General features: G+C 36.7%; 1 protein-coding gene across 4 annotated transcripts in view; it reads right to left on the bottom strand.

The window, feature by feature from the left end:
• scube1 (signal peptide, CUB domain, EGF-like 1) overlaps nucleotides 1-23,773 on the bottom strand; it is a 91,244-nt gene that overhangs the window by 47,017 nt on the left and 20,454 nt on the right. For all 4 annotated transcript variants that reach the window (XM_067391566.1, XM_067391567.1, XM_067391568.1 and 1 more), the window contains exon 4: nucleotides 14,767-14,901. In XM_067391566.1, the coding sequence (XP_067247667.1) occupies nucleotides 14,767-14,901 (135 nt within the window). The remainder of the gene's footprint in view (nucleotides 1-14,766; nucleotides 14,902-23,773) is intronic.

Raw genomic sequence — 23,773 nt, 5'->3', positions numbered from 1 at the left:
GTGCTCTAAAAGCCCCAAATGCAATGTCAAAAGGGAAGCCACCTTTTAAAGTCTAAGGTATAATAATTTATACGCCAATTACAGTACAGCTTAACCCGGCATTTCTTCTGGCCCGACAAAGCAGTCTCAGATGTCCATAGATGGAGAGAATAGGATGGAACCTGTCTTTGTAGCTCTGAATGTGGATAAATATGAAATAAAGACCTCTGAAGACAGCTTCCATATCCGACAACTCTTTATAAGGGTGGAAAACTTTTGTTTTAGCCCAGTGGTTTAAAGGGGACCTATAATTCCCATTTTTACAGTTGTAATATAAATCTCTGGTGTCCCCAGAAAGTTTCAGCTCAAAATACCCCACAGATCATTTATTATAGCTTCTCAAATTTGCCTCTATTTGGGTGTGAGCAAAAACACACTTTTGTGTGTGTCACTTTAAATGCAAATGAGCTGCTGCTTTCCAGAAGAGGGCGGAGCTTTAACAGCTCGTGCTTCGGTTGCTCAGCAACAACAAAGCTGGAAAATCTCACACAGCCAAAATGAGGATTGTCAGTAACGGTGTTCAGCCTGTGGGATGTAGAATAAGGTCATGCACAATAAGGCATTAATATGTGCTTTATAAGTACTAATAACAGCCAATATTCTAGTAATATGCATGCTAATAAGCAACTAGTTAAAAGTGAGAACTGTTCTCCATACTTAATTTAAAAAATGATTACAATATGACACCTGTAATAGTCTTGCTAACAGGAAGTGATTTAACTGTTCTCCAAAGTTACAGTAGCTTGTGTTGCAAAGTTTGAAAAGTCTGTCATTTTATGTAACAAATGAATTTCAGTAAAAACCAGCTGCCTATATATAAGCGCACATACACAAACACAGCCACAGGCCCCCTTTTTCCCATCTCTTGTAAATGCCATTTTAATTGAAATCTGTCAGACTTTCAATCTCTCTCCAAATGCACAATGCTATAGGTACTAAGCCATGAATTTCAATGAGGCTCTTTTTTCACCAGCAACCATTGATGTCCTTCAACTGAAAACAGCCTTTTCCAAAAACCCTCCCCAATCTCTTCTTCAAACACAAGCTTTCTTAACAGCTCGTCACAAGTTCTCTCTCTCTCTCTCTCTCTCTCTCTCACACACACACACACACACACACACACACTCAAGCTTATTAATTACGGTTAACATTAAAGTGGGCCTTTTTTCTGGAACCTTCCCCGGCTAACCCAGTGACCCTTAATGATGTCACTGTGACTGGAGAAAGAGACAGTATTCTGGTGTCTATGTGTTGTATATTTCAATTCTCTCTCTACTTCTGTTTCTCCCTCAACCTGAAGGTTTACAAAGAGCTGGTGATCATACACTGAAGCAAACATACACACTTTAGTCTTTACACCTCTATTCTGACATAATGCAGCTGTTTTCTTCAGTGAGGAAAGAGTCAGATAGCAAAAGTGGGAGAAAGACAATCTGAAAAGCAAGCAAACAAAAAACAGCTGGACGTGGATCAGGACACCTCTAATCTTGCACACCTCTACCAACCAGGGATAGACTGGAACAAAAAATACAGCCTATGATCTGTACCAGTCCATAGCTAGCTGTATTAACTAGTTGATATATATATATATATATATATATATATATATATATATATATATAATTTTTGAAGAATTTTAAAATATTAATATATGTTATATAAATAAATATTAATTTTCAGTTCATTTTAAGTAAGCAATATAGTAATTTTCAAACAATAGTTGAGTCAAACAAAACTACCCAGCAGGTTGGGTCAAACATGTAACCCAACCACAGGGTCAAAACAACCCAATTGCTGGGTTTGTCCATATTTAACCCAACTTGGGTTATTTTTAACCCACCATATTTTTTTTATTTTTTTATAAATGATTCTTTAATTGATCTGATTAATAAAAAAAAAAAACACAGCAAAACCCCAGTGTTAAATTAACTCTCCTCAGTCTATTTGAGCCCACACTCTAGAGTGTTAAAAATAACACTGAATCAGTGTTAAAGTAAATGAGATAATTAAGTGATTAATTGAGTGATGACTGACCATTAGTGATGAACACCTGCTGTTAACAAGCAGAATCAATGAACGAAAGAGTCACCTTTTTAAGTCACCATTATGGTGATCGGTATTCTACTTAGTTGAGCTCTTCACACTTTTAGTCTTAGATTGTGCTTGGCTGCTGTAACTAAGTTATAGCCACCAAACAAACCAAGACAAAATAGTCAAGACCTCAACTATTAACATCAGGGGCCCTATTTTAACGATCTAAGCGCATGATCTAAAGTGCATGGCGCAAGTGCACTTAGGGTGTGTCTGAATCCACTTTTGCTAGTTTAAGGACAGGAAAGATGGTCAGCGTGCCTGGCGCATGGTCTAAAAGGGTTGTCTCTTTTTTTTTAATGAGTAATGAGTGTGTTTTGGGCATAACGTGCAATAAACCAAACAAAGTCTCATCTCCCATTCCCTTTAAAAGCTAGTTGCGCTTGCGCCATGGTGGAATTTGCAAGTGGAAAAACTGACCTGCTCATGCACGAGGTTAAAGCGCGCAAGCAGACCATCTACGGAAAAAGCCAGATTCCACCAAAGCATTTTTGTCTTTATGCACACAATAATAATCTTTTACATTGTAATCCTTTTATTTTTAATATTTAGCATGTTTGCGTGCTGCTGCACATCCCTGTGTGTGTAATAAGCTGAGTGGACGCATGCAGTGCACCCGCATATAGGTGCATATTACTAATGCTCTTTAAATAGCGCGCTAGTCTTTAAATAACAAAATAAATATTGTGCAATTGACTTCAGACCAGGTTTCAGTTGCAATGGCACAATCTATTTCAGTTGCCTAAAAATAGTAACAATGCACTTGAACACACCTCGTTTTCAGACCAGCACGCCCATCGGCGCACAAATGGGCACAAATGCATATGCTTTTTAAACAATGTGGTGCAGGACATGAAAATGATAACTGCATCGGGCTGAAACTAGCAAAAAAACACTTGCCGCATTGCGCCGGGTGTATGATAGGACCCCAGGTGTCTTCACTTATGCTCAATCATCACTCATTTAATCACTTTATCTCATTAACTTCAACACTGCTTCAGAGTTAATTTTAACACTCTTTAATGTGGACTCAAATAAACTCTGAGGAGTGTTAATTTAACACTGGGGGTTCTGCTGTGCAGTCTGAATATATAATACACAAACTAAACTGATCCAGTTCACAAACTCAATGCACCAGTTGCAGCAGATTATCAGTGCAAAGCTCTTGAATTTGAGTTTTTACGCAAAGCTGACTTTAGAAGACTTAGAAATGTACTACATGAGTTACATGGATCATTTTTTATACTTTTATGGTGCTTTTTCCACTTTTTTTGAAGACATGAGGACATAATTTGAAAATAATGACAGAATTCCCCCTTTGGAGTGAAAAGAACGTTTTCTTCCTTTAAATCTTTCTATATTTGCTTTGTATATTTAAACAAGTTTTGACAGCTGGCCCTCAAGTCAAGGGAAAAGTTCCGGTTCTCCTTATAGCCTGTCCATCCCTCCTACCAACATGACTCCACCTGCCACAGTCAAACTACATCTTGAACTGTAAGGGAAAAGACAGACAGAAAACTATAAAAACAGAGCAAAAGAGGAAACGCAGCAGCTCATGAAGGTTACTTCACCTCAAAAGCTAATATTTAATCACAGTATTTATAACCAGCGGAAGACGGTGGGCAGGACCTTCAGTGCCCACTTGCTGTCAGCACCTCAGCAGTATATGTGCATGTGTTTGTAAGCGAGTGAGTGTGTGTGTTTGGTACAGTTCAATCAAAGTTCTTCCACCCTAAAACTGGCCTGGACAAAGTTTTAGCCATGAGAGGACTGAAATAGTTTTTCCAACATGCTACTCAAAACTCTTCATTTAATAAAAAAAACAAAAAAAAAGTACATCACTAGGACTGCAAGCACAAATACGCACATGCTCGTGCCCTTTGACCTCTGCCGTGACCCTGCAGGATTCCACCGTTAAAGCAGGATGTTTGCTAGGGACTCGGGACAGGAGCTGGTGGCCGTGTGTGAGTGAAAGGTCTAACACACTTTACTTACATGTCCACACACATGTTGGATTTTCATGTTTTATGGGGACATTCCATAGACATACTGATTTTTATACTATACAAACTGAATATTCTGTCCCCTAACCCTAAACCTACCCAACACAGAAAACTTTCAGCATTTTTACATTTTCAAAAACGATCATTCTGTATGATTTATAAGATGTTTTTCTCATGGGCACAAAAAAAATCTCCCCACAAGGTCAAAATTTACTGGTATTACTATACTTGTGGGGACATTTGGTCCCCATAACATAGGGAATACACACACACACATACACACAGGTTTGTTTTTGTGAATTGTGGGGATATTCCATAGGCGTAATGGTTTTTATACTGTAAACCAACCCTACACCTAAACCTACCCATCACAGAAAACTGTGCACATTTTTACTTTCTCACAAAAACTTATTCTGTATGATTTATAAGCCTTTTATAAGTCAATATACAAATTTGTGTCCTGATATGTCACAAAAACATGCACGCACACACACACACACACACACACACACACACACAAATACTTGTTTTTGTGAAATGTGGGGACATTCCATAGGCGTAATGGTTTTTATACTGTACAAACCGTATTTTCTATCCCCCTACACTACCCCTACCCCTAAACCTAACCCTCACAGGAAACTGTGCACACTTTTACTTTGTCACAAAAACTCATTCTGTATGATTTATAAGCCTTTTGAAAAGTGGGGACATGCTGAATGTCCTCATATTTCACCTCTTTTTGTAATACCTATGTCATACCCATGTCATTATACACATTTGTGTCCTGATATTTCACAAAAACAAGTACACACACACACACACACACACACACACACACATACACACACACATACACACACACACACACACACACACACAAAGGCAACTCAATGCCTTTCTTCCTGAGATCATTCCAGTTCTGTATTGTGCAATCTGGATTATTACTGAACATTTTTCTGTGTGTGTGTGTGTGTGTGTGTGTGTGTGTGTGTGTGTGTGTGTGTGTGTGTGTGTGTGTGTGTGTGTGTGTGAACAGTGGATTCATTTTTCCCACTTCCTTTTCTCACACAATCCAAATAAACAAATTTGCCACCTAATCTTTACTGTTTTTTCTCTCTTCGCCCCACTTTTTCTGCTGTTATCCTTCACAGGACCAAGAATGAGAAAGTAAGAGAATAAAAGAAGGTTAAGAGAGATTCATATTTACCACCAATTACAATTTTGAGGTTTTTGAAAGAAATCTTTTATACTCTCATGCTAACCAAATGGCTCACCACTATTTATTTGTTCAAAAAATACATAGTAATAATGTGAACTATAATTCCAATTTAAAATAACTGTTTTATAATTTAATATATTCTAAAATGTAATTTATTCCTGTAATGCAAAGCTGAATTTTCAGCATTATTACTCTAGTCTTCAGTGTCACATGATCTTTTATTCTAATACGCTGGTGTTCATATGTTGAAATATCAATGTTGAAAACAGTTGTTTTTTGGGATTCTTTGATGAATAAAAAGTTTTTAATAGACATTTTTGTAACATTATAGTCAATACATCCTTGCTCAATGAAAGTATTAATTGCTTTTTTTTAAGAAAATTACCTTACAGACCACAAACATTTGAAATGTAGTGTATTTGCATGGTCTCATTTGCTTGACATCATGATTTTGCACTGTGCATTGTTTTTGCAACATTATGCATTATTGAAATGGACCTCTGTTTCATAAAAAGTAGGATTTGTCCCCTTTAAGAAAGGTCTTACTCTAATACCAGAATGTGCAGATGTGATAATGTGTCTCTATCAGTGTGTACAGAATGTTTGCAAAGGACTGTGTGCAAGTGAATTTGTGTTGTATTCCTCTCATGTGCTTATAAATCATCAGCCTGCATTTCTCAACCAGCGTCTGAACTGTAGGGGTGGTGCCGTGGTGAGCCAATGCATTAATGATTTTCTCTTGACAGAGAAAGAGAGAGAAAGAGACAGGTAGGTAGACCTGAAGCCTGTCATATCACAATTTTTAATAGGACTTTTTTGTTCCTTTGGGAGCTTGACAGATGTGGTCACTATGTACAGTTCAATTTCAAAATTTCTCCTCGTGTTTTTTTACGGGAAAAAATAACAGCATGCAGGTTTGGAACGACATGAGGGTGAGTAAATAATGACAGGATTTTCATTTTTGGGTGAATTATTCCTTTAAATATTTAGGAAAGGTTCTGATTCATTCACACTACACTGCCAAACCCATTGGTTACTTCTACCATTCCGAGTTTAGACTGTTGGCTGGGCACAAAAAAAAGTAAAGTCCTAATTTACAACCCACCAACAATCGCCAGGATTTCAGCGGTTGAGAAGAATTTACAAGGTTATTATTTTCACAACATGTGGTGACATCTTGTGCCATATTTAAAATCCCATCAGGAGCCAGGGCTTGATTTTCAAACTGGACAGCTCTGGCCAGACGAACACTCAACAGCACCATCAGATCTTCCGGAAATTCATGTAAAGTCAGATGGAGCTTGACCAGGACCAGAATGGTTCCAGAGAAAAATAAATAAATAAACAAAATAAAATCCAAGCAAATAAGGGGGCTGATACTGCAATAAAAAATGAATCTACAATCTGTTTCCATCCAGAGCAGGAACAGAGATGACAGAGAGTGAAGGGTTTACATCCACTAGGTTAGGCTGCTCTGACTCCTTCATCAGTGGCACTGGGCCATTTGGAGCAGAAACTGTGTAAACTAAACACTGTTCCAAAAAAACAATAGTCACCCTTTCCCAGGAATGTTTGAGACACAACTATAAAAAAAAATAAAAAAATAATAATGAAGAAAAAAAAAAAATAATGGAAAAACATCCCTGATGACTTACAGTGTAGCTATCAGGCTTTATTGTTTCCTTCTGTGTGTGTACTATTTCAACTCTCACTGAGACAGACAGACCGACAGATGGATAGACAGATTAACTGATGGATAGACAGACTGAGGCATGGATAGATAGATAGATAGATAGATAGATAGATAGATAGATAGATAGATAGATAGATAGATAGATAGATAGATAGATAGATAGATAGATAGATAGATAGATAGATAGATAGATAGATAGATAGATAGATAGATAGATAGATGGACAGAAAGATAGAGAGATCGATGGATGGATAGGCAGATTGAGGCATGGATAGATAGAGAGATAGACAGATTGACTGATGGATAGACAGATTGAGGCATGGATAGATAGATAGATAGATAGATAGATAGATAGATAGATAGATAGATAGATAGATAGATAGATAGATAGATAGATAGATAGATAGATAGATAGATAGATAGATAGATAGATAGATAGATAGATGGATAGATAGATGGATGGACAGAAAGATAGAGAGATAGATGCATGGATAGGCAGATTGAGGCATGGATAGACAGAGGGATAGACAGATTGACTGATGGATAGACAGACTGAGGCATGGATAGATAGAGAGATAGACAGATTGACTGATGGATAGACAGATTGAGGCATGGATAGATAGATAGATAGATATATAGATAGATAGATAGATAGATAGATAGATAGATAGATAGATAGATAGATAGATAGATAGATAGATAGATAGATAGATGATAGACGGATTGATGGATGGACAGAAAGATAGATAGATGGATGGATAGGCAGATTGAGGCATGGATAGACAGAGGGATAGACAGACAGGGAGATAAATAGATTTAGGGATGGATAGACAGACGAATAGATTGACTGATGGACAGAATGATTGATGGATGGACAGAAGGATAGAGAGATAGACTGATGGATAGATAGATTGAGACATGGATAGACAGACAGGCAAGAGGGATAGACAGATTGAGGGATGATAGACAGACAGGTAATTAAATAGATTGACTGATGGATAGACGGACTGATGGATGGACAGAAGGATAGAGAGATAGATTGATGGATAGACAGATAGGTAGATAAATAGATTTACGGATGGATAGACAGATAGGCGGATGGATAGACAGATTGATGGATGGATAGACAGACATGTAGATAAATAGATTTATGGATGGACAGATTGACTGATGGATAGATGGATGGACAGGAGGATAGAAAGATAGCCGGATGGATCGACAGACGGGTGGATAAATAGATTTTATGATGGATAGAAAGATGGACAGAAAAGACAGACTTACAGATAGACAGTCTGATGGATGGATGGATGGATGGATGGATGGATGGATGGATGGATGGATAGAGAGATAGACAGACAGACTGATAGATGGATGTATGGATACAGACAGATAGGCAGATGGATATACTGAATGAGGGATGGGTAGACAGATAGGTGGATATATAGATTTAGAGATGGATAGACAGAAGGATAGAGAGATAGATGGATAAATAGATTTAGGGATAGATAGACAGAAGGATAGAGAGATAGATGGATAAATAGATTTAGGGATGGATAGACAGACCAACAGAAAGATTGACTGACAGATAGACCGACTGATGTATGGATAGACACAAGGATAGATAGACAGACAGACGGATGGACGGACAGATGGATAGACATATTGAGGTATGGACAGACAGACAGATAAACAGATTGCTTTTAGATTTTGTACAGATGCTTAATGCATATGATTATTCCTTTCATGCATATTCATAAATAGACCATGACAACTGCTGTAAAACTTTCATTAACTATATGAGCTATTATGGACATACAGAGCAGACATTACAGTAAAACAGTGACCCATACAGGTCAATAGAACTGACAGAAGCCTTAGTCAAAGGAACATGGCCTCTTATAGAGCTCTAGTTTTCCACAGCAGACAGACGGCGCCAATGTCACACACACACACACACACACACAACACTGCGCTAGACTCAGGCCAGTAGGACACACTGGTGAGTGAAGAATTGTAAACACACAACACCGCACATCTCTCTCTCACACACACACACAGTCACTCACACACGTATACATAGGTCTTAGACACGAGCCAATGGGCCATACTGGTGACAGACGAACTGTAAACAAGAAACATACACACATTCACACACACAGATTCCCAAACACACACTATTGATGAGTGAGGGTGATGAAGGAAGGTGAGAGGTTCATTTAGGGTGAGATTAAACGTGTGAAAGCTTGCCTGTTTGTAATCAGTGTGTCTGACTGAGAGACTAAGGAAGATGAGGAAAACTGTTCGTGGGCTTAAAGGTGCAGTGTTTCATTTCTGAACAACTAATGACACCAATTGAAATTACAAGCTTGATCAAATTTGTAAATCTAATTTACATTATTATATTATTAATTTAAATTAGTCTAGTTCCACCACCATGCTTCACTGTAGGGATGGTATTGGCCAGGTGATGAGCAGTGCCCGGTTTCCTCCAGACATGACGCTTGCTATTCAGGCCAAAGAGTTCAATCTTTGTTTCATCAGACCAGGGAATTTTGTTTCTCATGGTCTGGTCTGTCATGTGCCTTTTACTGAGGAGTGTCTTCCGTCTGTTAACTGTGGGACCTTATATAGATCGGTGTGTTCCTTTCCAAATCATGTCCAGTCAACTGAATTTACCACAGGTGGACTCCAACTAGATGCAGAATAATCTCAAGGATGATCAGTGGAAACAGGATGCACTTGAGCTCAATTTTAAGGGTCATGGCAAAGGCTGTGAATTCTTATATACAGTGGGTACGGAAAGTTCAGACCCCCTTAAATTTTTCACTCTTTGTTATATTGCAGCCATTTGCTAAAATCATTTAAGTTCATTTTTTTCCTCATTAATGTACACACAGCACCCCATATTGACAGAAAAACACAGAATTGTTGAAATTTTTGCAGATTTATTAAAAAAGAAAAACTGGAATATCACATGGTCCTAAGTATTCAGACCCTTTGCTCAGTATTTAGTAGAAGCACCCTTTTGATCCAATACAGTCATGAGTCTTTTTGGGAAAGATGCAACAAGTTTTTCACACCTGGATATGGGGATCCTCTGCCATTCCTCCTTGCAGATCCTCTCCAGTTCTGTCAGGTTGGATGGTAAACGTTGGTGGACAGCCATTTTTAGGTCTCTCCAGAGATGCTCAATTGGGTTTAAATCAGGGCTCTGGCTGGGTCATTCAAGAACAGTCACGGAGTTGATGTGAAGCCACTCCTTCATTATTTTAGCTGTGTGCTTAGGGTCATTGTCTTGTTGGAAGGTAAACCTTTGGCCCAGTCTGAGGTCCTGAGCACTCTGGAGAAGGTTTTCGTCCAGGATATCCCTGTACTTGGCCGCATTCATCTTTCCCTCGACTGCAACCAGTCGTCCTGTCCCTGCAGCTGAAAAACACCCCCACAGCATGATGCTGCCACCACTATGCTTCACTGTTGGGACTGTATTGGACAGGTGATGAGCAGTGCCTGGTTTTCTCCACACATACCGCTTAGATTAGGGCCAAAAAGTTCTATCTTGGTCTCATCAGACCAGAGAATCTTATTTCTCACCATCTTGGAGTCCTTCAGGTGTTTTTTAGCAAACTTCATGCGGGCTTTCATGTGTCTTGCACTGAGGAGAGGCTTCCGTCGGGCCACTCTGCCATAAAGCTCCGACTGGTGGAGGGCTGCAGTGATGGTTGACTTTCTACAACTTTCTCCCATCTCCCGACTGCATCTCTGGAGCTCAGCCACAGTGATCTTTGGGTTCTTCTTTACCTCTCACCAAGGCTCTTCTCCCCCGATAGCTCAGTTTGGCTGGACGGCCAGCTCTGGGAAGGGTTCTGGTCATCCCAAACATCTTCCATTTAAGGATTATGGAGGCCACTGTGCTCTTAGGAACCTTAAGTGCAGCAGAATTTTTTTGTAACCTTGGCCAGATCTGGGCCTTGCCACAATTCTGTCTCTGAGCTCTTCAGGCAGTTCCTTTGACCTCATGATTCTCATTTGCTCTGACATGCACTGTGAGCTGTAAGGTCTTATATAGAGAGTGTGTGGCTTTCCTAATCAAGTCCAATCAGTATAATCAAACACAGCTGGGCTCAAATGATGGTGTAGAACCATCTCAAGGATGATCAGAAGAAATGGACAGCACCTGAGTTAAATATTTGAGTGTCACAGCAAAGGGTCTGAATACTTAGGACCATGTGATATTTCAGTTTTTCTTTTTTAATAAATCTGCAAAAATGTCAACAATTCTGTGTTTTTCTGTCAATATGGGGTGCTGTGTGTACATTAATATGGAAAAAAATGAACTTAAATGATTTTAGCAAATGGCTGCAATATAACAAAGAGTGAAAAATTTAAGGGGGTCTGAATCCTTTCCGTACCCATTGTACATGTGATTTTTATTTTTATTTTATTTGTTTTTATTATTTTTAATAAATTTGCAAAGATTTCAAACAAACTTCTTCTCGTTGTCATTATGGGGTATTGTTTGTAGAATTTGGAGGAAAATATTGAATTTAATCCCTTTTGGAATAAGGCTGTAACATAACAAAATGTGGAAAAAGTGAAGCGCTGTGAATACTTTCCAGATTCATTGTATATTATCATCATCTTGCCATTCCCATTCAGCATTTTTTTATGCAAAAATATGTGGGTTGAAACCTGGCAATTGTCTGCATATTTTGCTGATTGGCTGACTTTGCACCTTATTGTTTACAGCCTTTTGTGATTGTTTACAAGTACATCAATTGTTTACTATTGTAGGATTATTTTGTCTTATGTGAAGTATATATGTAAATATATGCATGTCAGATAGCTTAATTGAAATAGTACTAAAACTATATAATTAAATAAACTATAAAGAAAATAAATTAAAATACTAAAAGCTTCTTGAAGACTTTGAGCAGTATTTATCATAAAAACCATAATTGAGAAAGATACCAAGTCTTTCCAGTGGCAAGTATCTGATTCCTCTTTCTGTTTACAGTGGGCATATAAAGCAGTGTGTGTGTGTAGCGTGCGGAGACATCCAGGACTGCAACAGCACATCAGTTAGCTATCCACAAAAACAACCATTTAGCTTGTTTACTGACAAGTACACAAATGCACCACGCACTCACATAAAAACACACACTACTAGAGTATTTACTGAAGTTCTGCTTTTGAAGTAAAAATACTACATGCAGGAGCAGAGATTCACCAAAAGCAAATATGGAGCATTTCTGTACCCCTCCTTTCAAATTCTATATTTTTCTGTCCAGCTCCTGACTGGCTCTATCATTCTCCTCTCTCTCCGATCTTCTCTCAGTGAAATGTAAAAATAAGGAAAGTGAGCATGTCGCTACAATATTATACAGAACTAATTTGTTGATTTTTGAAAATCAAGTACATTTTTTACTAGGAAAGGAGTGGTTCTGATGCCTAAAGTTGTTTTTATGGTCTCTATTTATTGTCTCTCTGCTGTAAATAATAGTGAAAAATCACTTTTTACTGTTGTTCCACACAGACAGACACATATAAATACATCCTAAAGATCAGATATGAAATAACAGTGAATATAGCCTTAAATAGTAGGAGAGGATGAAAAGGAGTGGGCCGTACACTCTTCTCCACATTCCACACATGATTGTGAGGGACATCAAAGATGCGATTACGAAGCAACCCACTCTCATTCATGACTATGTGTGCAAATCGCTCAGTTTTGCGTAGTGTGTGGGAATGTGTCCGCCTCGACATGGAGAAGCATCATTAGTTAATTCTGACAGCCAGAATGGGAAAGCACAAGAGGGTCGCGTGATCTACACACACACACGTCATGAAGTCACATGTCACAACTGACTTTACCAAGCATTTGAACTGCATGCACCATCCACACACAAAGACATGCCCACTGGACGCCTACGCGTTCAAGCCTTCAACTTCCACCTCTGACCCTCAGCTCAGTCCAGGGTCGAGACTGTCAGAAGTGAGATGCTGCTGAATTGGCTGTTCTGAACCCACAGTGATAATGACATTGTACGCATGGACACATGATAAGAATAAGAAAACAGGACACGACAAGCTCCCATCACAGAGTAATTCTTCTGTCATCATTAACAACAAAATGGCAACTTTTAGTATGGGATTGGATTTGTGCCACAAGTACATTGGACATCACTTTCAAAAAATAATATTTAATAAAATATAATAACAAAAAATTATAACTACTTAAGTCAAAATTAATGATATGGTATACCTATGATATGCACTCTCAGGAAAAAAAAAAAAAAATGGTACAAAAGCTGTCACTGGGATGGTACGCTTTAAATGGGTTTGAATATGTACCATTAAGGAACTAATATGCACTCTTTAGGTACAAAGGTGTCCCTTTTGAAAGGATACCGCCCCAGTGACAGCTTTTGTACCTTTTTTCATGCTTATAATTAAAAAATGTTTTAATAATTCAGAGACCAAACATAAGTTACTGTAAATTTGAACTTTAATGTTTTTTCTCATTTAAAAAATGTCCAAAAAGTTAATATCAAGTTATATTTTTAATGTATTTATGCCTTAAATTGCAGTTCTTTTATATATAATATAATATAATATAATATAATATAATATAATATAATATAATATAATATAATATAATATAATATAATATAATATAATATAATATAATATAATATAATATAATATAACTGAATTAGTTTTAGCTTTAAAAGGGACCTTTTTTAAAAAAGGATGTAATATAAGTCTCTGGTGTCCTCAGAATGTGTCTGTGACGTTTCAGCTCAAAATACCCCAGAGATCATTTATTATAGCTTGTCAAATTTACCCTATTTGGGTGTGAGCAAAAAAAACCCACCATTTGTGTGTGTGTCCCATTAAATGCAAATGAGCTGCTGCTTTCCAGAAGAGGGCGGAGCTTTAACAACTCACGCTTCAGTTGCTCAACAACAACAAAGCTGGAGAATCTCACACAGCCAAAATGAGGATTGTCAGTAACAGTGTTCAGCCTTACATTGTTCAAACCGGAGTCAACACTGATGGAGAGACTCAGGAAGAAGTTACGACTTTTAGAACATATCTGGACATTGTTTTAATGGTTAGTGGATAAATTTATAGGAGTTGATTCAACTCATCGACTAGCATGTGCCGTCATGTTAATCTTTTGTGCATATTCAACTTGAATAGACCCTCGTTTGTGAAGCAGTCCGGCGTAAAATGGCCTCACCCCATTTGTTTTGTGTTCTTGGGGGCAGTGTTTATGTAAATTTGGGGGTTTGAAATGTCACCAACCCGGGAAGAAGCTCATTGTAGTCCCTACCAGCAGTTTGTTGTCTTTAAAAAGTGATTTCTGTAAAAAAAAAAAAAAATCTCCCTTTGCATTGATCTTTGAGCATTGTAAGTTTGCAGATGTTGTTTATGCTCAAACAGCAACATTACACACTAACTAAAGTTAAAAAAGTGAAATCATAATCAAGGACCCCTTTAAAGTAATTATTTCTCCACTTTTAAAGTTTAATATTTTATTTAGTACTTGAAAAGTTATATTCAATTATTTTGGCACAAATTTATTCAGACTAATTTATTTAGACTAATGAGATTCCATTGCAGGCGAAGCAAATCAGCCAGATGAAAAACGAAATGCCTGGTTTGTTTTGGTCACAGCTGGTAAGGACAACACGCAGTATTAGCAGGATGAGACTCACCATCCGAGCGGTGGATGCAGGTGTGCTGGTTATCACTCAGGAAGAACCCGTCTCTGCACTGGCATTCATAACTGCCCATAGTGTTGACGCAGATTTGCTGACAGCCGCCGTTGTTGTCCAGACATTCGTCCACATCTAGAGAGACACAAACACACACAGTCATTACAAGGTACACAAACACAGTCATTCAAGCACAAGGATCTGCAAAACCATCATGCTCCGTCTCTCTGCGTAACCAAAGCCGGCTCAGCTCAGGTATTTGCAACCATGTTTGTTTATCCGGAGCTGATTTTCCTTGATTTCCTCTCTGTGGCTACTGAAGAATGCCGATTAAATGAGTAATTTGATTTTCCAGTTTTCAAACACATCTACCACACAAATAAACCAGTAAACAGACGCACGGAAAATACGGAAATAAGAACATTAAAACAATATCTGTTGTCCAAACCTCAGTAGTATAGGCTAAATTGTTAAAGGCACAAGACAAACTTTTTAACAAAAGCTGTTTGGATGTGAGTATCATGTGAATAAATCTAATGTCCAGTCTGTATGTGTGTTTGCCCATTGCTGAGTCTTTGACAACACTATAAATGGCATTGTGGGTGTGTTGGTTTGAGTAACAGCGTGACACTGGAGACCAGTAACACACATGAGTGAGTTTTATGTAGCCCTAACACAGCAACCTGCCTCTGTGGAGTCGGCAGCCCATAACTCTCTCTCTCAGTGGTGCTATTATGTCTTGCTGTCTCGGAGTACCACCACTGCCACTCTTCTGACACTCGTCACTTTTCCAGCTATGTAGCCTGTCATTCTCACAGGCCATTTGTGACTTTTTTTTAATTTAATTTAAAAAAGGTTTCCGCTGAATGTCTGAAACATTTTCCCATCTCAATCTAAAGTTAACAGGGCCATAACCACCAGACACTGGAAGACCATTAAAGGGGATCATGCCTAGAATTAATGTAGCTACAGTATAATTTGAATAGACAACATAAGTGAATTCTGGTAGTATCACTCAAAAAACAAACAAACAAACAAAAAAACATTTTCTGGTAGTATCACTCAACAGTATAAAACAATACAAACAGTATTGTAACAGTATCAAACCAAACCAAACCAAACCAAACAAAAAACACAAAACAAAACAAAAACAAAACAAGTTTCCAAAAAAATGTTATATTATAAAATTGCATATTATAGTTTGAATAAACAACATACAGTAAGTGAATACTTTTAGTATTACTCAAACCTTAAACAAAACTAAGCTAAGCAAAACCAAACAAATCTAAACAAAAATGTATAACAGCTGGTTGCAGCAAAGGATGAAATTGACCGGAGTTATTATTATTATTATTAAAAACGGTAGCCCGCAAGAAGCTTGCAATACGAATTGCCTGTGCGCTGAAAACAAGAAAAAGGAAAGAAGAATATGGAGGAGGAAATGGTTGGGGAGACTGTGGATTGTGTGTTCTGCAATTAGAGTTAGAGGTAAATAAATAACTTTCCAATGTGCTGCTGTTGCGGATGGTCAAGCAAATGTTTGTGCTTTGTTTCTGTTTGATAGAATTGTAATGTTTATCTGAAACGAAGCCATGCTTGCTGATATTGTGGTCTATAACTCCTCCCCGAATTCCCCGCTGCTCTGTATCTTGCCCTCTCATTGGCTGTCGGTCATTGCTGATGTAGTTTTCAGTCAGAACACTTTTCACACAGAAGGATTTTGAATCGCCGACAGGTCCAGATATGTAGCATGCCAAATATCTCACGGGTGTTGGCGACTCGTCGGCGATTCTCTCAGATCACGTCTTTGTTCATTCACACTGCGTGATTGTCACTCGTGTGAACGAGCACCGATTTGCCTGTGATTTCGGGCATTTGTCGGAGATTTCTCAAAACCTGTCGGCGAGCCAAAATCAGGGCTAAAATCGTGCAGTCTGAACTCGGCTTAGGTGCAGCAGTGTAAGATTTATTGAAATGAACTAGAAACAAGATACTTGACTGGAAAAAACAGAACAGAACAACCAGGTATGAACAACAGAGAACTGACAAAGGAACTGAACAAACACAGGGCTGAAATACAAATGTGAACAGAAGATTGATACTAATTAACAAGACACAGCTGAACTCAAACACTAATCAAATCAGGAACCATGACAACAAACAAGTGGCGGGAAACTGAGAACAAAGGGGAACATGTGACCAAAGAAACACAAACTCTAGACATAAGCAACTTAACAGGACAAAATACAACTCAAACCGTGACAAAATGTTGGAATTCATATACCTATAATTTGAAAAGGCTACATAAATGAATTTTGTTAGTATTACTCAAATCTTAAACGAAAAGAAACTAAATGAAGCGAAATTAAACAAGACCAAATGAAACTAAACAAAACTAAAATTTTGGAATTCATATACCTCTAATTTGAATAGACAACATTAGTGAATTCTGGTAGTATCACTCAAACAAAAACAAAACATGTTTGGAATTCATATACCTCTAATTTGAATAGATATCATAAACAAATTCTGGTAGTATCACTCAAACAATATCAAACAATATCAAATAGCCTACAAAAAGTATTGTAACACAAAAAAAACAAAACTGAGAGAAACCAAACAAATCTAAATGAAACTAAACAAAAATGTTGGAATTCATATACCTATAATTTGAAAAGGCTACATAAAGGAATTTTGTTAGTATTACTCAAATCTTAAATGAAAAGAAACTAAATGAAGTGAAACTAAACAAGACCAAATAAAAGTAAAATTTTGTAATTCATATACCTCTAATTTGAATAGACAACATTAGTGAATTCTGTCTGAAACAAAACAAAACAAAACAAAAAATGTTCGAATAGCTATAAAAAAAATGAATAGCTATAAAAAATTTGAATAGACAACATAAATTCTGGTAGTATCACTCAAACAGTATCAAACAATACAAATAATATTGAAACAGCATCAAACAAAACAAAACAATAATTCATATACCTATTCATATCTGGTAGTATTACTCAAACATTGAAATAAAATAATGTAAAATGTAAAAATAAATAATAAAATCAGGTAACTAGACAAAAACAATGTTAAAATAACAATAACTTTATATACCTGTGATTTTTAATGACTTTCCATGGGGTCACATGGACTTTAATAATGTCATTTTCGAAAAAATAAAAATAAATAAATAAAAATGAACAAAAGTGAATGTATTATGTAATGTTTATGAATGGATTGATAGCAAATTTTCATTTGATTTGATTCTCTACTGAATCACTTCACTACAGCCTGACTGAAGCCTATATTCAACTGTGTTGCCTGACTACATCCTGTATGTGTGTGAACACATGGTCGAGTGAACGAGTATGTGTTGTCAGCCTGTTTCCGTCTGTCTTGTTTAGTATAATTTGGTTCTGTTGTTTACAAGCCACTTATAAAACTCACATTGAATGTTGTACACTGGAAGGCTGAATGAGCATGAAAGCTTTGGTAAATGAGGTGTGTAAACAACACGCCAGTTTCCTCAACTGTGATAGGTGAATTATCAGCTCTGCGCTCACAAACACGCTCAAAGTGACTGTGGTGTATAGATAGAGATCGCTGCGTCTGTTTCCACACTGTCACGTTTACATGTTTTTTGGTAAGGGCAGTCTGTGACAGCTAATGTGGATGTGCGTTTGTGTTTACAGCCTTGTCTTTTTGGAGTGTGTTAAGAGGCAGCAAGTTTTACGAGCTCTTTATTTGTGTGGCAAAGACTTCTACAGCCGTTAGCGCCTGAGCGGGGCGGCACAAAAGCACACTCTTCGGCCCACTGACTTCAAGCTAAGACAGCTGTGCTAAAGGAGACTAACTGTCTTACGAAAGCTTTTGTGTCCTGAGTGAATCTGTACAGTTTATTTGGGCTAACATTATGGACATGCAATCCATTCTCTTTCTTGCTGGTGATGTCCTAATAAAGTACGATAATCGCATCAGCCGAAAGACATGCATGAATGTAGGACATACATTCACAACATACAAACACAACCACTTTTCATGGTTTAATTTGGTCACAGTGGTTTATTATGTGGCTCCTGGCTTTACCTGGCGACATAACTCTTATTTTAGCATCCGCAGGGGCGTCTCGTTAACACAGCCAGGACAGCGAGGCCTTTACTGTCCTATTAACTACTGTACTCTTCGAGAGAGGGGGTCTTTATGCCCTCGTCCACAGAGGCATCCCTGTCTGCCCCAGGAACCGAAAGCTTTTTGTACTACAGTAGGGTTTAAAAATTAGAGATTTCTACTTAAAATGCTTCTATTTGGCATTGATTTAATGTAAAATGTTTTTAATTACAAATTACATTACTGCATAATATAATTTGAGTTAAATAAAACTGATTTTGAGAATTTCAGCCCCCTTTTTGCTTTAATAACTGCATGAACAGAGCGTAAGTTGCTTTAGCAAACCTGTAGGAAAGAGCAAACACAATTGTACAGAAGAGGATTAGGGCCAAGCAATAATAAAAAAATAAAAGCATCTCGAGATTAAAGTTGTTAAATTTTGAGAAAAAACTCATTAAATTACGAGAAAAAAGTCGAGATAAAATGTTGAGAATAAACTCGTAAAATTACAAGAAAAATCTCGTTAAATTTCGAGAAAAAATTTGAGATAAAATGTTGAGAATAAACTCGTTAAATTACGAGAAAAAACTTGTTAAATTTCGAGAAAAAGTCAAGACAAAATGTTGAGAATAAACTCGTTAAATTACGAGAAAAAACTCATTAAATTTTGAGAAAAATGTTGATAAAATTCGAGAAAAAAATTCGAGATAAAATGTTGAGAATAAACTAATTAAATTATGAGAATAAAGTCATTAAATTACGAGAAAAAAGTCAAGATAAAATGTTGAGAATAAACTCGTTAAATTACGAGAAAAAACTCATTAAATTTTAAGAAAAATGTCGTTAAATTTCGAGAAAAAAGTCGAGATAAAATGTTGAGAATAAACTCGTTAAATTATGAGAATAAAGTCATTAAATTTCGAGAAAAAAGTCAAGATAAAATGTTGAGAATAAACTCGTTAAATTACGAGAAATAACACGTTAAATTACGAGAATAAAGTCATTAAATTTCGTGAAAAAAGTCGAGATAAAATGTTGAGAATAAACTCGTTAAATTACGAGAAAAAACTCGTTAAATTTTGAGAAAAATGTCGTTAAATTTCGAGAAACAATTTGCGATAAAATGTTGAGAATAAACTAATTAAATTATGAGAATAAAGTCATTAAATTACGAGAAAAAAAATCGTTAAATTATGAGAAAAAATTCGTAATTTAACGAATTTGTTCTCAACATTTTATCTCGACTTTTTTCTTGAAATTTAACGTTTTTTCTCGTAATTTAACGATTTTATTCTCAACATTTTATCTCAACTTTTTTCTCGAAATGTAACAACTTTAATCTTGAGATGGTTTTATTTTTTTGTATTATTGCTTGGCCCTAATCCTCTTCCATACAATTGAGATCTCTTTAATGTCTCAATTGTTTGTTTTAGACAGAATGGATTAAATGGAGAGCAAATAAAGACATTAAGTTTCCTGATTCCCAGATATTTCTCCTGATTTAAAGAGAGTTTCAAAAGGGATCTCAACAATTTTAAAACTGAGCTCAGATTTACAACGATTTACCAAAGGCTGCAATAAAAAGTCTCAATGAGATTTGAATATTTCTCAGGAAATTCTTCTATTACAGAATTCTCCAGTGTATTAGATATAGAAAGATTTCGAAACACTAGATTTCTATAGATTTTTTTAGATATAGAAAGACGGTGCACTCATATTACCATGAATGGAAGACAATGCACAATATGGCGGAATAAGTCCAACCTTCATTTGTGTCCACATCTCCAAAGGATTTTCAGGAGAAATATCTGAGACAAAGTCGATACAGAAATAAAAAAAGATAAAAAATAATAAACAAAACACAACAAAGACCTCCATTATGTCTCCTAAGCAATAAAAGTGCAAACTCTAAGCAATAAAATTTTCCTCTGGGAAAGTGTTGCCATGTAACACCCAAAATACACATGCATTTAGTAATTACATTTTATCCCCAGCACATTGTAAATAATTTGCGATCTTCATTTACAAGTGTTTAAAGAATTAATGAAACTTTATGGTTGACACCTCGTCTCGACCCTTCTAAAAACATGACATGTTTCTTTCTTTCCACTTTCCTTTTACTATTTTTCTTTCCTCCCTAAAAATGCATGTTGACATCTCTCTTTCTCCTTTTTTCTCCTGAGAAAAATGCCACAACAGATGCAGGGAAATATCGCTTATGGCCACCCAGATCACAAGCTTTTATCTCTTTATTGCTGCATGTAACCATCCAGTCGTTGTGGCTTGCTTCTTATTTGTCAGTTCACAGAAGAGAGTAATATTTGATAGGAGGGTTTGGAGAAGACATGCTGGCTGCCTCCGTCTCGAGTGAGTCTATAGCTGCGAGCGTGTTGTGCACCGTGTTTAATGTGGAAATGGAAACAGATATCATCAGTGTGACAGCACTCTCTTGCTTTAAAAGGAGGGGAAAAAATAACATTTCAGCTGTCATCTCTCAATTAAGGCACTCTCTGCCAAAATTTAAACAAGAGTCCCTGGCATCCCGGCCTGCGAGTTTAAACTAGAATGCTTTTGTTTTGTTTGATTGCTCTTGTGTAAACTTTAATTTGGAAAAGATCTAAGATGACATGACACAACACAACAGAAGAGAGAGAGAGAGAGAGAGAGAGAGAAAAAGAAAGGGAGAGAGAGGAGGAGGGAGGAGTAAATTAAGAGCGAAATAGAGAACAGAATAAAAGCGAAAGAAGAAAAAAACTAAAGAGTAAGAGGTGAGGAGAGTACTGAACAGAAGAAAAACAGAAGTGAAGAGAAATAATATTGAACTGAAAAGAAAAACATAATTGCAGTAGTGAATATGACAAGGCAAAAGAGGACAAAAAAGAAAAGAACAGAAAAGTACAAAAAAAGTGAAGTGAGGTGAATAGAACAGAAGAAATGAAGTGAATGTGAACAAAACGAAATGGAACAGAAGTGAACTGAATGTCTATAGAATGAAGAGGGGAAAAAAGAAACAAGTGAACAGAACAGAAAAGAACTGAACAGAAGTGAAGTGAAGTGGAGAAAAATGAACAGAACTGAAGTGAAATTAACTCAATAGATGTAACTGGAAGTTACAGAACCGAAGGAAAGTGAAGTGAAGTAACAGAACACAACAAATGAGAAGTGAGGTGAAATGGACTCATCAAAAGTGAAGCGAACAGAAAAGGACAGAACAAAATAGAAGTGAAATGAACTCAACAGAATTATGAACAACAAAACAGAAGAGAAGTGAAGAAATTAACTGAACAGAAGTAAAGCGAAGTGACAAACAGAACAAGACGAGAAAGTACAGAAGAAAACAGAAAAAAGTGAAGTGAAGTAAATAGAACAGAAGAAGTGAAGTGAAGTGAAATGTGAATAAAACTAAATGAAACAGAAGTGAACTGAACAGAAAAGAACTGAACAGAAGTAAAGTGGAGGAAATGAACAGAACTGAAGTGAAATAAACTCAACAGATGTAAATGGTAGTGAAGTAAACAGAACTGAAGGAAAGTGAGGCAAAGTGAAGTAACAGAACAGAAAAAAGTGAAGTGAAATTAACTCAATAGAAGCTAAGCGAAGAGAAATAGACAGAACAGAACAAAACAGAAGTGTAATGAACTCAGCAGAATTGTGAACAACAAAACAGAAGTGAAGTGAAGAAATTAACTGAACAGAAGTGAAGCGAATCGACAAACAGAACAAGACAAAAAGGAAAAGAACAGAAGAGAACAGAAAAAAGTAACGTGAGGTAAATAGAACAGAAGAAGTGAAGTGAACTGAAGTGAAGTAAAATGAAATGTGAACAAAACAAAAAAGAAACAAGTGAACAGAAAAGAAATGAACAGAAGTGGAGAAAAATGAACAGAAATAAAGTGAAATTAACTCAACAGATGTAACTGGAGAAGAAGTAAACAGAATTAAAGGAAAGTGAAGATAAGTAACAGAACAGAACAAAATCGAAGTGAAATGAACTCAACAGAATGGTGAAAAACAAAACAGAAGTGAAGAAATTAACTGAACAGAAGTAAAGCGAAGTGACAGAACAAGACAAAAAAGAAAAGAACAGAAGAGAACAGAAAAAAGTGAAGTGAGGTAAATAGAACAGAAGAAGTGAAGTGTGAACACAACTAAATAGAATAGAAGTGAACTGATCATGTCTATAGAATGGAGAGGGGGAAAAGCAAGCAAACAAAAGAGAAAAGAACAAAACAAAATAGAAGTGAAATGAACAAACAGAATTGTGAACAATAGAACACAATTGAAGTAAAGCAAAGCAAAGTGAAGCGACAGACAGAACAGGACAAGTGAAATTAACGCAACAGCAGTGAACAGAACACAAGTGAAGCAAAGCAAAGAGAACAGAACCGTAGTGACATGAAGAAGTGAACAGAAGCAAAGCGACACAAACAGAACAGAATAAAATAGAAATGAAGTGAAATTAATTCAGCAGATGTGAACAGAACAGAAGGGGAGTTAGCAGAAGTGAAGAGAAGCAAAGTGAAGCGAAAAGAAGTGACCTGAGTTGAACTGAAATGAAGTGAATTGAAGTGAACACAACTCAACTCAACAGAACAGTGCTTAGAATTCTCTTGTTTAAACTGAGCTCAGTTACAACATCACCCGTGTTGTAATTCTAACTATATGAGTTCTCTTCTCCCATTCTGATGTTGGAACGAGAGGGGAAAAGCAGCCAAAAGATAAATAAACAGCAGCAGCAGCAGCAGCAGGCATTCATAAAAAAAGGACCAAATGATCAACACATTGAGTCCAGCTGCCTGAACATAGAGAGAAAACAAATAAGAATGGAAATGAAAAAGACAGAGGAACTGCAGTAAATTGCTCTTTAATCAGCTCCCCATTAGCCAATCTTACATCAATT

This window comes from Chanodichthys erythropterus, chromosome 8 (assembly GCF_024489055.1).
Source record: "Chanodichthys erythropterus isolate Z2021 chromosome 8, ASM2448905v1, whole genome shotgun sequence".
Classification (NCBI taxonomy): Eukaryota; Metazoa; Chordata; class Actinopteri; order Cypriniformes; family Xenocyprididae; genus Chanodichthys; species Chanodichthys erythropterus.
The sequence above is the reverse complement of the archived record's forward strand: the minus strand, read 5'-3'. Positions and strand labels throughout refer to the sequence as shown.